Source organism: Muntiacus reevesi, chromosome 3 (assembly GCF_963930625.1).
Source record: "Muntiacus reevesi chromosome 3, mMunRee1.1, whole genome shotgun sequence".
NCBI lineage: Eukaryota > Metazoa > Chordata > Mammalia > Artiodactyla > Cervidae > Muntiacus > Muntiacus reevesi.
In genome coordinates, this window is record NC_089251.1 from 210,306,173 (window position 1) to 210,319,098 (window position 12,926).

The window sequence follows — 12,926 nt, forward strand, 5'->3', positions numbered from 1 at the left end:
AATACACATTTAGATGTACAGTTTAATGCACTTTTAGTTAGCATGAAATTTATTTTTAAATTTAGAGGAATCCAGGATTCAAAAGCTTTTTAGAAGTAGACATTTAAATACGCTTTGGTGATTAATTTAAATAATCCCATTTGGGGTGCTCTTGGATGAGCATAAAGGGAGACAGTTTCTTAATTACCAGGTGGCATACATGGTAAAGAACCCGCATGCCAATGCAGGAGACATAAGAGACACAGGTTTAATACTGGGCTGGAAAGATCCACTGTAGAAGGAAATGACAACGCACTCCAATATTCTTGCCTGGAGAATCCCATGGACAGAGGAGCCTGGTGGACTACAGTTCATAAGGTCGCAAAGAGTCGGACACAACTGAAGTGACTTTGCACACGTGGCTTGGATTTTTTTCCCTTGCCTCAAGAAATCAAAACGGGGAGGTATATTCAAGTGGGAGGGGACATGCTTAAACCTATGACTGATTCATGTTGATATTTGGTAGAAAACAATGCGATACTGTAGAGCAATTATCCTTCAATTAAAAATAAATTTAATAAAATGCTTTTGACAATGAACTGGTCAATGAACCAATGAACCAATCAATAGTTTTCTGCAGTAAATTATTCCTTGGGCATTCTTTTGGTTAAATTGGCTATCTTGATCATTTTGGAAGCAAATGACCACTAAGAATAGCCCAGGCGAAAATGAAAATTAAAATACTTTTAAAGAAAGTGATCATGAATCATTCTTAAAAAAAAAAAAAAAAAAAAAAAAAAACCTCTTCCCTTCCAGGGGCTCTTTCCCCAGCCTTCAAAATATGCAGAAATCTCCTCTTGAAAAAGTCCTTAGGTGACCATCATTTCTAGCTGCCATCCTATTTCTTCTATTTCTGCCAAATTTCTCTTAAGTTGGGCAAGTCCAATAACCTGTTTCAACATTCACTATCCTAAATGTTTATTATTTGGCCTGCTTATCTCTCTACAAATTGTCCTTTTAAAATTAATCCTGACCAAGAAGGACTTTCCTGGCAGTCTAAGTGGTTAAGACTCTGTGCATCCAGTGCAGGGGGTAGTGGTTTGATCCCTGGTCCGGGAACTAAGATCCCTGCACAGTGCAGCCAAAAACCTGAAGGGGGAAAAAAAAAGGAAGTAGTCCCTGTGAAACCAAGCATAACCTTCTTACCAGATTTAGTGAGCTCAGCCTCCTTGTCATCTCTAGCATTTGAAGTATTCAGTACCCCACTTCTTTCTGAAACAATGTCTGCTTGGTGTTAAGAGAAACTGCTTTCATTGTTCTTCCCCCATGGGGCAACTCCCCTCCCTCCCTTTCTTCCAGTTGAGTACTAGATTTAATTCTATGCGTACTGTGTTATCTTCTCCCGTGAGAATTTTCAAAAACACTTTCCTCAGCACTCTAATCTTTTCATGATTATAGCTACCAAACTTTTGATTTTCAAATACATATCTCCAATGTTCACTGCTTTCCCGAGCAACAACTCCATAGCTTCAAATGTTTCCTTCAACTTCCTCCACTGTACCTCATTCACAACTTGCTATTATTTCTCCCATTATCCAGGTTCAAAACCACGACATCCTATCATCCATCACCAAGTCCTGATTCACCTTCTTCTAAAATGTCTTGGAATCCCCTTTACACTCCCACTGCTTCCATTATCATCAAAGTCCAAGCTCTGAATTCCAGAATGGCCTCCATTCAAGGTCCCTCTACAGAATCTGCTACCTGACCTTCCTCCCCAAAGACCTATCTTTTCATGGCTTCCTCTACCCAAAATTCTTTGCAGTTCCCTTCTCTCCACTGCCTGTTGCAACAAAGTTCAACTCCTTGGCCTGACTCCCCAGAATTTCTGATACCTGCCCATAGTAGTAGCCAGAGCCATTCATCTGAGGGCTTCCCCAAATTCATTTGTTATATTCAGTCCTTGTTCCTAGTTTTTAACCTGATCATCTCTCCTTGTGAATCTTTGAGTGCCTTTCCCTTTTATTTATAAATATCCACACCTCCAAGGAGTTATTTTCATAGACAACAGGCAAAATTGTAGAGTCCTCAGGGTCTTTGGCATAGAATTTCAGGAGATAATTATATGCTTGCATGACACTCATTAGGTAAGGTGTATTAACATTCTCCCATGGGTTATTTAATGGTGGAGCCCTAATTATGTACTCCATGGTATGCTAAGCAATTACACACACCGTTTCACTTAACCCTCACAACAACCCTGTTAATTGATTATGAGTTGTGTATTGCTTAGTTTATGAAGCAATGGTTCAAAAGGAAAGCCAAAAAAAAAAAAAAAAAATCCACCCTTTCTCTTTATTTATTTATTTTTAGTTCTACCAGTTTATTGCTACCAACCCATCTCCCTCCACCCTCATGCACACATGCTCAGTCATGTAACCCCATGGACTGCAGCCTGCCAGGCTCCTCCAGTCCTCATGGACTTTTCCAGACAAGAATACTGGAGTAGGTTGCCATTTCCTTCTCCCACCTTTTCTCTTTAAAGCTGTTTGTGTGTATAATGAGAACTTGAAAAAAAAATGAGAGTAGCAAGCAGTTTTTGTGGATCAATAATAGATCATTGTTCAATGCAGAAGAAAGTAACCACAGTAAGTAAGAGGTAAACTCAATCTTCCAAACTAGTACTGGTCCATATGATATTCCTAAAACATTTATGTCCCTTTTGTGAGGTGTTTTGGCAGACAGGAAGGGGCAGCTCTGTGCCCACAGCTCTGCCTGCAAATCCTTCCTGGGATACCTAGGGCATCTCTGCATCCGGGGATGCCCAGAACTGCAGGCCCCACCCCCCACCCTGGAGTATGTGGTGCTGTCCTGGCCCCTGTGAGTCCGTCAAATCAACCAGGTCAGACTGATTGATATACAGGTGCTGGAAGAGAAAGACAGAAGGGCTAAGAGAGACACATTCGTCAGCAGACAGAGAGATCCTCGGGTTCTGAATATTCATTAAGAATGACAAAATGAACTCGTTCCGGAAGGGAGCTGGAGGTAGCCATATATATTTGCTGAAAGCTGGGACACTAGAATTTTTCATCTAGGAATAAGAAAGCATAGCTCTTTGAAAGGCAAGAAATTTTGTTTGGGCATGAGGCCTCTCTTATCCTGCACATGCAGCTCAGCGCTGAGCCTCCTCGACGCTCTTCTCCATCAGGTAGGTAGATGGGCTTGAGCACCCCTGCCCTCCTCTTCCGCTCTCCTCCACCATACGCATACACGCACAGAGAAACACACACTAACCAAACCCATCACTCTGCCTTTCTGCTTTATTCTTTGGATTACGACTTCATGTAAGCAGACAGTACCTGGCTAAGAAAAGTTAGAATACTACACGAGTGGGTAGCCTCTCAGCCCCCTTACAGTCCTAACATTTTAACCAGAATTCTATTCCATAAATACCAGGAAGCCTCAGGACAGGAGAAAACAGGTGACCTCCTGGAACTTTTCTGCTTCCCCAAACACTACCCACTTGATGCTTGAAATACTTCAATTAGAGATTTGTTCCTTTTGACTCAAAATGTTTCCTCTCACTTTAAATGCAAGTGTTTCTGGGGGAACAATACATTAAATCTGTCAATCATCGATTAATCAATTCATGTCATTCCTTAATATGAATGAATTTCTCACATTTTGGGAAGGAAGAACACTGGTTCCCCAAAAGGGGAGGGAAGCTAAGCTCAGATGATGCCACTTCACCATGGCTAGTCCCTGGGAAGAGGTCTCTTTGGTAAAGAAACAGATCTTGCAAATAAATAGCAATTCTTGCACATCTATTGATTTGAGAAAGTACTGTCTGGACCTGGTAAGACATTTAATTGAGACACCTCCCACTTGAAGCATTATCCCCATACCCTGGTACAACACAGAACACATCACCCAATGTGGCTACTCAGGATTCTTTTCAGAGCAAAATCACTCCCCACTTGATTTTGTAACCTGAGCAGAGCTAAAAATGGGCCATGAATCTCAGGGGAAATGTCAACTGCTTGGAATCTCTGGGGATTTATCCTCCTTTCTTGCTTTCGGTTTCTTACCTGGTGAGGCACACGCGCACAAAGTCCACTGCATTTTCTGAGAAGCAATCTGGTAAGGCAGGCATCAGCCCTCGGTGTGCGCCAATGTAAAACATGGCTGCCATCCTGTCCATGGAAGCCAGTGGAGGCTTCCCAGTGGCCATCTCAAAAACAGTGCAGCCAGTGCTCCAGATGTCTGACTTCCGTCCATAGCCAGACTCATTGATGACCTCTGGGGCCATCCAATATGGAGTCCCATGCATGGACTTGAGCATGTCACTGTGGGTGCCATTTAGGCCAGCCCAGGCCAAACGCTTGGCACAGCCAAAGTCAATCAGCTTTATGATTCCAGTTGGCATAAGCATAACATTATTTCCTTTGATATCTCTATGCACCACACAGTTCTCATGGAGATAAGCAACACCTTGCAGAATCTGTTCTGTGTATTTACAGAACACCATCTCAGGCAATGGCCCAAAACGGTTTATAATACTAGAGATGGAGCCACCAGGAACAAACTCCATGAAAATGCTTACGATGTTTTCCTCCAAGCATGTCCCCAAATAGGCCACAATGTTGACATGTTTCAAGGCTTTGAGCAAATCGACTTCTTCCTGCAGCTTCCGATATTCTTTTTCAGTAGCTAATTTATCAGAGGTATCCAAAGCCACCTGTTTTACAGCTATTAGCTGTCCTTGGCTAGTAAGACCACAATACACCTAGAAACAAACCAATACCTTATTATTAAATATAAATGATGACTCATTCACAAAATGCCTCCCAAACCCTGGTTTTTCTCTAAGATGATACATCCCTATGTAAATGTGAAGTATTATACTTAAACAAATTGAAGGTTACAGGGAAGCGAAGACTGGGATAAGTAGCATGGTGAATGCATATCATAATAGCTTAGGTTCAGTCATCTCTAGCAATCTGTGCAAATATTGGGTTGGTCAAAAAGTTTGTTCAGGTTTTTCCATACCAGCTTACTGAAAAACCCAAACAAACTTTTTGGTCAACCCAATACCATGTACAGTGCTTGGGCTTGTAAAAAAAACATTTTTTGCAGTAATAGTTTTTATTGGACTGTAGTTGATTTACAATATTGTGTTAGTTTCAAGTGTACAGCAAAGTGAATCAGATATGCATATACATATATCCCACTCTCAGTAAAGTGCTGGGACTTTAGATGGTACTTTATGCAATTCACAAAATATAAGAAATATCTTTTGTTTTTGCTTCTTGGCAATGGCTCTCCCAACTTTGGGTAACATAACTTGAATTGTTGAATAAAAAGACCTCTTTCCCACAGAACTTGACCCTCAGAGAAGGCGAGACCAGAAATACAATGAGCACCAAAGAATTCATGCTTTTGAACTGTGGTGTTGGAGAAGACTCTTGAGAGTCCCTTGGACTGCAAGGAGATCCAACCAGTCCATCCTAAAGGAGATCAGTCCTGGGTGTTCATTGGAAGAACTGATGCTGAAGCTGAAACTCCAGTACTTTGGCCACCTGATGCGAAGAACTGACTCATTGGAAAAAACCCTGATGCTGGGAGGGATTGAGGGCAGGAAGAGAAGGGGACGACACAAGATGAGATGGTTGGTTGGCATCACCGACTCAATGGACATGGGTTTGGGTGGACTCTGGGAGTTGGTGATGGACAGGGAGGCCTGGCGTGCTGTGGTTCATGGGGTCACAAAGAGTCGGACATGACTGAGTGAAGGAACTGAACTGAAACCACCCCATGAAACCTGAGAATGAGAGCCAAAAGGAGAGACAGAGAGGCCAGACTCTGATGACATCGTTTGACCTCTGAAACCAGCTGTGCCCAGAGTCAGACCTACTCCAGACCCTTCAGTTGCATAAAACAGTGGACATCCTTTTCTTCAAGCTGGTTTGCGTTGGATTTCCTATTACTTCTAACTGAAAGATCTCTAAGTAAAAGAGTATATGGAGTGGGGAGGGCAAACAGGAAGATTAGGAAAGAGGGAGGGGTCAAGGAGGAGTAGGGATTTTTTATTTCAGCAAACTTCCTGTTTCACTTACTGTGCCATATGCTCCCTTCCCGAGGATCTCACCCTTGGTCCACAGGATAGATTCTTCATACTTTAAACTATTTTCAGAAAATGTCTTCTTTTCATGTGAGTTGAAAAATCTCTCCTCTTTGTCATATCTCCTGAAGCCATTACTATATCTCTGGAAGAATGAGACCAAAAAAAGTCATCGTTACATTGAGTCCTTGGGACAGAGAGAAAGGGCAGATAGGAGAATCTTCCTTTTCTAACTTCAGACCAATCAGAGAAGACCAAATATGCATCCTTAACCAATTACATGGGAGGCCCCTTCTAGCTAACCGTCCCCTCAACAACCTCCCCAGGACAACAGCCTCCAATCAGGGCACACCTGAAGCCTCTTTCCACTAAAAATCTTTCTCACTTCTCTGTCTGCTTTTGAGTCTCTACCAAATGCAAATGATGGTGGTTGACTCCTTTGCTGTAATGAGCTCTGAATAAATAGCCTTTGCCTGTTCTATTTCCACAACACACACATACATGCAAACATACACACATACCTAAAAGCATTTATACCTACATTTCTGTACACACACACACACACATACACACATTTATACACAAATATACATTCATATAGATACTCTGTCTCTCTCTTCTTTTTTTTTTTCAGCTGTGCCACACATCTTGTGGCATCTTAGGTCCCCAATCAGGGGTTGGATCAGAGCCTTTGGCCGTCTTAACCACTGGACCCCCAGGGAATTCCCCAAACCTCTTTCTTACATACATGCGCATGCATGCATGCATGCACAAGCATAACAAGCAAGTCTGAAGGTCAAGATCAGCTGCAATAGACTGAAGATCCATGGTCCCCTAGACCCTTGCTACTCAAAGGAGAATCTATGAACCAGCTCTATCAATGGGAGCTCCCATGGGAGCTCATTAAACTTGCAGAATCTCAGACCTCAGACATATGGAATCAGTTCTACATTTCAGCATGATCCTCAAGAGATATGCATCCACAGTAAACCTTTAGAGGCCCTGCCCTTGGGAAATAAGTATCTTTGTAGAGCTTACACCACGTTTTCCAACTGTTTGATCAGAACCAAAAATACTTGGTCTTGATCTCCTCTATGAGTTCTTAAAATAAATGATGATGGTGATGTAGAGGCACAGAGAAGGTCCTTAAGAATAAGACATGGCACGGGGTCACCTTCCTTAGAAATGACCCCAGGTGCCTTCAAAGGGCCACATGGGTTCCTCTTCCTCCTCCACAGCCTCTCGTGTTTCTTATTCAAGCTGAAATTTAAGGACTGCTTGGAAATGAAAGATCACAGAAGGTCAGTTCTTTATTCCAATTGCAGGGTAGGGTTATGGGCTGATTATATTTACCAGCTTGTTAGCTTTTCTTGAATGTGAACTGGCAGACTGGTAGAGCGATCTTAGATACACAGGTGTGTACACATGTACCCCTGTCTCCCACCCACGCCTGGCAGCCTCTCTGCATCACTATCCACCTCCCAGCATCACTATCCACCTCCCAGCAGAGACCAAGCTCACCATGAGGGTGGAGCTGGCCTTTTATGACAAGGACTATTCCCACTGTATAGTGATTAAAAGTGTTGGACTGGAATCAGGATGCCCCTCCCCACCGCTCACTCCCAGTGAGACCTTCTAAACCTCATTTTCTTCATCTGCAAAATGGAGACTTGTTATTACCTTCAGGACTGACCTCATGGAGCTGTTGTGAAGACAGAAAGGAGACAGTATAATGTGTTTCACTCATATGTGTTAAGTTCTCACCTTGTGTATTCTTCTGTTAGATTATTTAAAATAATTATTTCTGATCCTGAAAGAGTGTGATATAACCCTAGTTAGTGTTTAATGAATAATGTTTCAGCTAAACCGAATGCTTCTATCTTTAAAATTTAGGAGAAGATAGGACTTCCCTTGTGGTTCAGTGGTTAAGACTTCACACTTTTCCAAAGCAGGGGGTGTGGTTCTAATCCTGATCAGGGAGCTAAGATCCTGCATGCCGCAAGGTGCAGCCAATAAACAAACAAACTCCAAGTCTGTTGGGGTAGGTATTATATATCACCAAATATAATATCTACCTATTTTAGTAAGTAGTTTTGCTAATGTGCTAATGGGCACTAATGTGCCCAAAGTGATTCCAGTGCAGTGTCAGGCTAGCTAAATTCTAGCAGTGAGGCAGCATAATGAAACAGCGTGAGAGTCAGGGGACCTGGATTCCAAACTTGCAACCAAACAATGCCACCTTGATCAAACTATTTAACTCCTTAGGGTTTCTGATTCCTTGTTTGAAAATAAGGGGTTTGAAGCAGATTGTCTCTGAGGTCCCTTCCCACCCCAAAGAATCTCTGATTATTAGTTATGTGATGTGCTGTGCTTAGTCACTCAATTGTGTCTGATTCTTTGCAACCCCATGGACAATAGCCCGCCAGGCTCCTCTGTCTATGGAATTTTCCAGGCAAGAATATTGGAGTGGGTTGATATGCCCTCCTCCAGGGGATCTTCCCAACCCAGGGATCAAACCCAGGTCTTCCGAATTGCACACAGATTCTTTACTGTCTGAGCCACCAGGAAAGCCCGATTCTAGTTATACCAACCTGTATTTTGACATTTGTTGTCTCTCTATCTAATTCTTGCATGATATTTCCTCTCTTGCTGAGGACAAAATCTCGGCTTTCAGAATCTGTTTCATCTGCCATTATTTGGCAAGAGTTGTTATCTTTCTCATCAAGAGCTAATAGTTCTGCAGCTAGACAACCTAAGAGTTCATCTGTCAATTCTTCATTCTTTACAGAGTCTAGAATTTCTTGGGAAATTGAATCTGTATTATTTAAAGATTTTCCAAGTGTTTGATACGGAATTGACCCATTAGCTAAACTATCATGCTCCAAAAACAGTGCCCAGTGTTGATATGCTTGAGAAGTTACACTTTCTTGTTTCCCTTGGGAAGAGAAACTCCTAAGAGTTTTCAACTTATCTGAAAAACTATCAAAGTCTACATCGTTAGTTAAAATTTGGTTGCCATTTGTTTCACCGGGAGATGCTACCTTCTGCTCTTCTTGCAGTACATGCATGTTGCAAATTTTCTCACTGGGTACTGCCCAACTGTCTTCTGAAAGGACAAATGGGGTCTGGTGGCATAGCTCTTCAAGTTGATGCAGATCTCTGAGGCTCGTGGCAAGTATCTGATTGTTAGAAATGTCTTCTTCATCAGCAGACTCTTCCATAGAGACTTCTTCAACAATGGACAAATCTGAGACAGGAAAGAAATCATTCTGTTCAGTGAACTGCTCATGAGCCTGAACCAAGTTCATGGGCTGAACTTCATCTTTGGAAGATAGAAAGTCATTTCCTGAAGACTTAATCTGCCACCCTGGTTCTGAAATGCCATCACCATTTTCAACATCTTGTAGGGTGCTACCTACAGCCTGGCAATCCTTTTCTTTAGGAATTAAACTTCTGTGCTTTTGTTTAATGCCAAGAGAAGATTTGGGGGGTTTACTATGCGGTCTTTTCTGAGAAAGTCTGTTTCGGCTATTGCTGTTCCTCTCACTGTGTGAAGGTCGACATTTATTGGTGATACATCTGCCTGATGGAGCTGCGCATATCTCTCGGTAATCCTTCTTTTCATGCCGTTCAGCCTCTCGCATGTGACAGTAAACAGGAGTTCCAAACATTTCATAGATTCCAGGCCCGTTCGCAGTTGAATTGATCTCTTTGAACATGTCACTATACTTCAGATCTAAGTAATTCAGTCTTGGCTCTGCTGGTTGAGCAGAGAGAGGAACAGACTTTTTTATTCCTGGATTTTTATAGAGGCAAGGAAATGATGGCTTTTTAGGTTTCAAAGCCTGGTAAGCAGATTGCTTCCTTTCTATCTGTGGCAGTCTCCTTTGAAACTTGGGTGGTTGCCAAGGTCTGGGATCCACAAGCCCCAAAGCAGGAAAAACTTGAGTTTTTATACTGGTTTTGTGCATGGTAGGCTTCACGGAACCTTCAGTGGAAATCATGACATTTTGAGGTGCCCTGTTACTGGTCTTGGTCTTTGAATCTAACTTCTTTCTCTGGGTTTTCACCTTATGCCTGTCATTTTCTTGGTGTGCAAGTATGTTGAAGCTACTATTGCTACGAAGGATGCCCTTTCGTTTTTGGAGGCTTGGTTTGGTTATTGCTGGTTCCTTGGGAATTTCACCTCCAGGGAAAGTGATGTGGCTAAGAGGCACCATCCCATTCATTTCTGGTTTGGTTGTTTCTGCTACTGACATTTTTGTGCTTGTCTCCATGCTGCTGTGATCTTCTGAGAGCTTTTCAATGGGGCCATCAGTGACTACATCAGACAAACTTTTAAGAACAGTGTAATCTTCTGAAACATGGTCTAGTTCAATTGTTTCGCCTTTAAGTGCTGAAGCACTTTTTGAATCAGCTTTATCATTTTTAGTCCCTTCATCCTGGCTTAGACCTATATCTGATGGCAGGGCTTCTTGGAACTTGATTGGCTTGGTGTATCCAACTTCTGAATCTTGTTCATAGTTTCTGGCTACTAAATCCTCTTTCTTTCCTGATGAAAGAGATGGAGCGTTCTCTTCTGCTCTTCTCAGTTCATTACCATGGCAGTCAATATCCTCTTGCCTATCTGTAGGAAAATTGCCTTCCTTGAAATTCTCCAAGGACACAAAAGATTGTCCTTTTTCAAAGTGAGAGACTTCAATGTTGATACATCCTTCTCTTTCCTTGGATTTCCTACTCCCCCCCTTTTGCAGGTGTTGTCTGTGATGGTGAGCCTTCCAAAAAGAGCACATGTTTCTGGACCAAATAGAACTGTCAAAGGATCTGAGAGTTTGATCTGCTAACAACTTGAACGGTGCTTCCTTCTGCTTATTTGATGGTCTAAATTCATCGGATTGACTAATAGGCTCCAAGAGCTTAGGTATGAAAGATACGAGACGTGGAATATTTCTTTCCCTTGCTTTTTGATCCTTGTGACTTAAGGGTATAGTAAGGAGACCAGATCTCATGGGCAGAGATGATAGCGGTGGCAGAGGAAACTAAAAGGAAAGAAAGAAAAATTAATGAATGTAGAAACACATATGCATTTCATGTCAACTGGTTTCAAGTAATATGAAGAGATTTAAGATTCTCTTTAGGAAGGGCTTTAAAGTACAAAGTTATCCTGGAGATCACAATTTTAAAAATTAAAGTCTCATTCCTGGTGTTTTCTTAGGACCAAGGTAAGACAATACTTTTAAAAACTGATATTAATATTCACATTACAAGGTTCATGCTTATCTATTAAAAATAAAGTCTCTATCATATAAATTAAAAAAACATTTACATTTTTAAAGATTTCTGTTGTCATTTCTGTTTACCTTCTATTTTATTTCTACTTTGTATCTATTCTCTTTCCTGTTTACTTTCCATGGAATTTATCCAAAACTTAAAATTCCCACCTGGAACAGCTTAAAATTGCTGTTACATTTACTCTGTGATCATTCAGACCAACTCAGAATTTTAATATGAAACACAACTACTCCTCATGGCTTGGCTGAATTGTTTTGCTGAGGGTGGCTTATAAATCTGCCATGCTATACACTTGAAAGTTAGCTCCTGGGACTTCCTGGATGGTCCAGTGGCTGGGACTCCATACTTCCACTGCCAGGGGTGTAGGTTCGATCCCTGGTTGGGGAATTAAGTTCCCACATTCCTTGAAGTGTGGCCAAAAAATCTAAAAAGAGAAAGTTAGCTCACTAAATTTTTAAACTTTCCTTGGCCTTCCAACTCTTTTCAAATTCAGTTCAGTTCAGTTTCTCAGTCATTTCTGATTCTTTGTGACCCCATGGACTGCAGTACGCCAGACCTCCCTGTCCATCACCAACTCCCAGAGTTTACTCAAACTCACGTCAAATTAATTTTCAAATTAAGCTAGTTTATATTATTATCAGCCTCTAGAGGTCAGTGTAACCCAATATATAATATTCCACTTTTTGCTCAGTTAAACTATAAACTCTTTACACATTTCACTGTGGCCTTGTGTATATAGATTTTATACCTAATAATATAGCATAGAAAAGCATAGATCATGAGTGGTGATTAAGAGCTACATGTTTAATTTTCATTCTGTTGCCACCCGTGTGTAAGAAGAAAGGAAAAGAAATTTGACTAGAAATAGGCATTAGAAACAGGAGAGACACAGTATAATTCCTAATAATATAGCATAGAAAAGCATAGATCATGAGTGGTGATTAAGAGCTACATGTTTAATTTTCATTCTGTTGCCACCCGTGTGTAAGAAGAAAGGAAAAGAAATTTGACTAGAAATAGGCATTAGAAACAGGAGAGACACAGTATAATTCCCCAGTTTTATTGTCTACATGACTTCTCAGAATTAAAAGCAGATTCTTCCAGTGCTTTAAACATCTCCCTAGTAGCAGCCTTTTTTTTTTTTTAGGTCAATGAACTTTTTTTTTTCAACACTAAGCAATATATATATGTTTTCTCAAAGACTTATACAGACGAGTCAGACAGTTGGAGAACTGTAAGGCTCTTTCAAAATGCTTTACTTACAAATGAGACAGCCAGGAAAATCTTTCTACCATGGAAAAAGAATCACCTAACGTCTCAATACAATTAAAAAAAAAAGAAAAATTAGGTATGTCCAAAAGAGCTACTCACTTCATTATGTGGAGAACTATACCCAGAAAATATATATACATGTCAAGATATAATTTTCTCAGAAATTATTTGCTCCTCTATAAACTATATGTGCGTTGTTGTTTTTCCAAGGTTATATGGTGAGGATTTTTGGTTCTGAGTTTTTTGATAGAATTTGTCTCTG

The 12,926-nt window shown here is 41.0% G+C and overlaps 1 protein-coding gene across 5 annotated transcripts in view; it reads right to left on the minus strand.

Moving 5' to 3' along the window:
* MAP3K19 (mitogen-activated protein kinase kinase kinase 19) overlaps positions 1 to 12,926 on the minus strand; it is a 36,631-nt gene that overhangs the window by 433 nt on the left and 23,272 nt on the right. For 2 of the 5 annotated variants that reach the window (XM_065927834.1, XM_065927833.1), the window contains 3 exons: positions 8,692 to 11,139; positions 6,096 to 6,245; positions 4,068 to 4,765 (listed from right to left, as the gene is read on the minus strand). In XM_065927834.1, coding sequence (XP_065783906.1) covers positions 4,068 to 4,765; positions 6,096 to 6,245; positions 8,692 to 11,139 — 3,296 coding nt within the window. The remainder of the gene's footprint in view (positions 1 to 4,067; positions 4,766 to 6,095; positions 6,246 to 8,691; positions 11,140 to 12,926) is intronic. The other 3 variants (XM_065927836.1, XM_065927835.1, XM_065927837.1) reach the window with 3 other exon arrangements.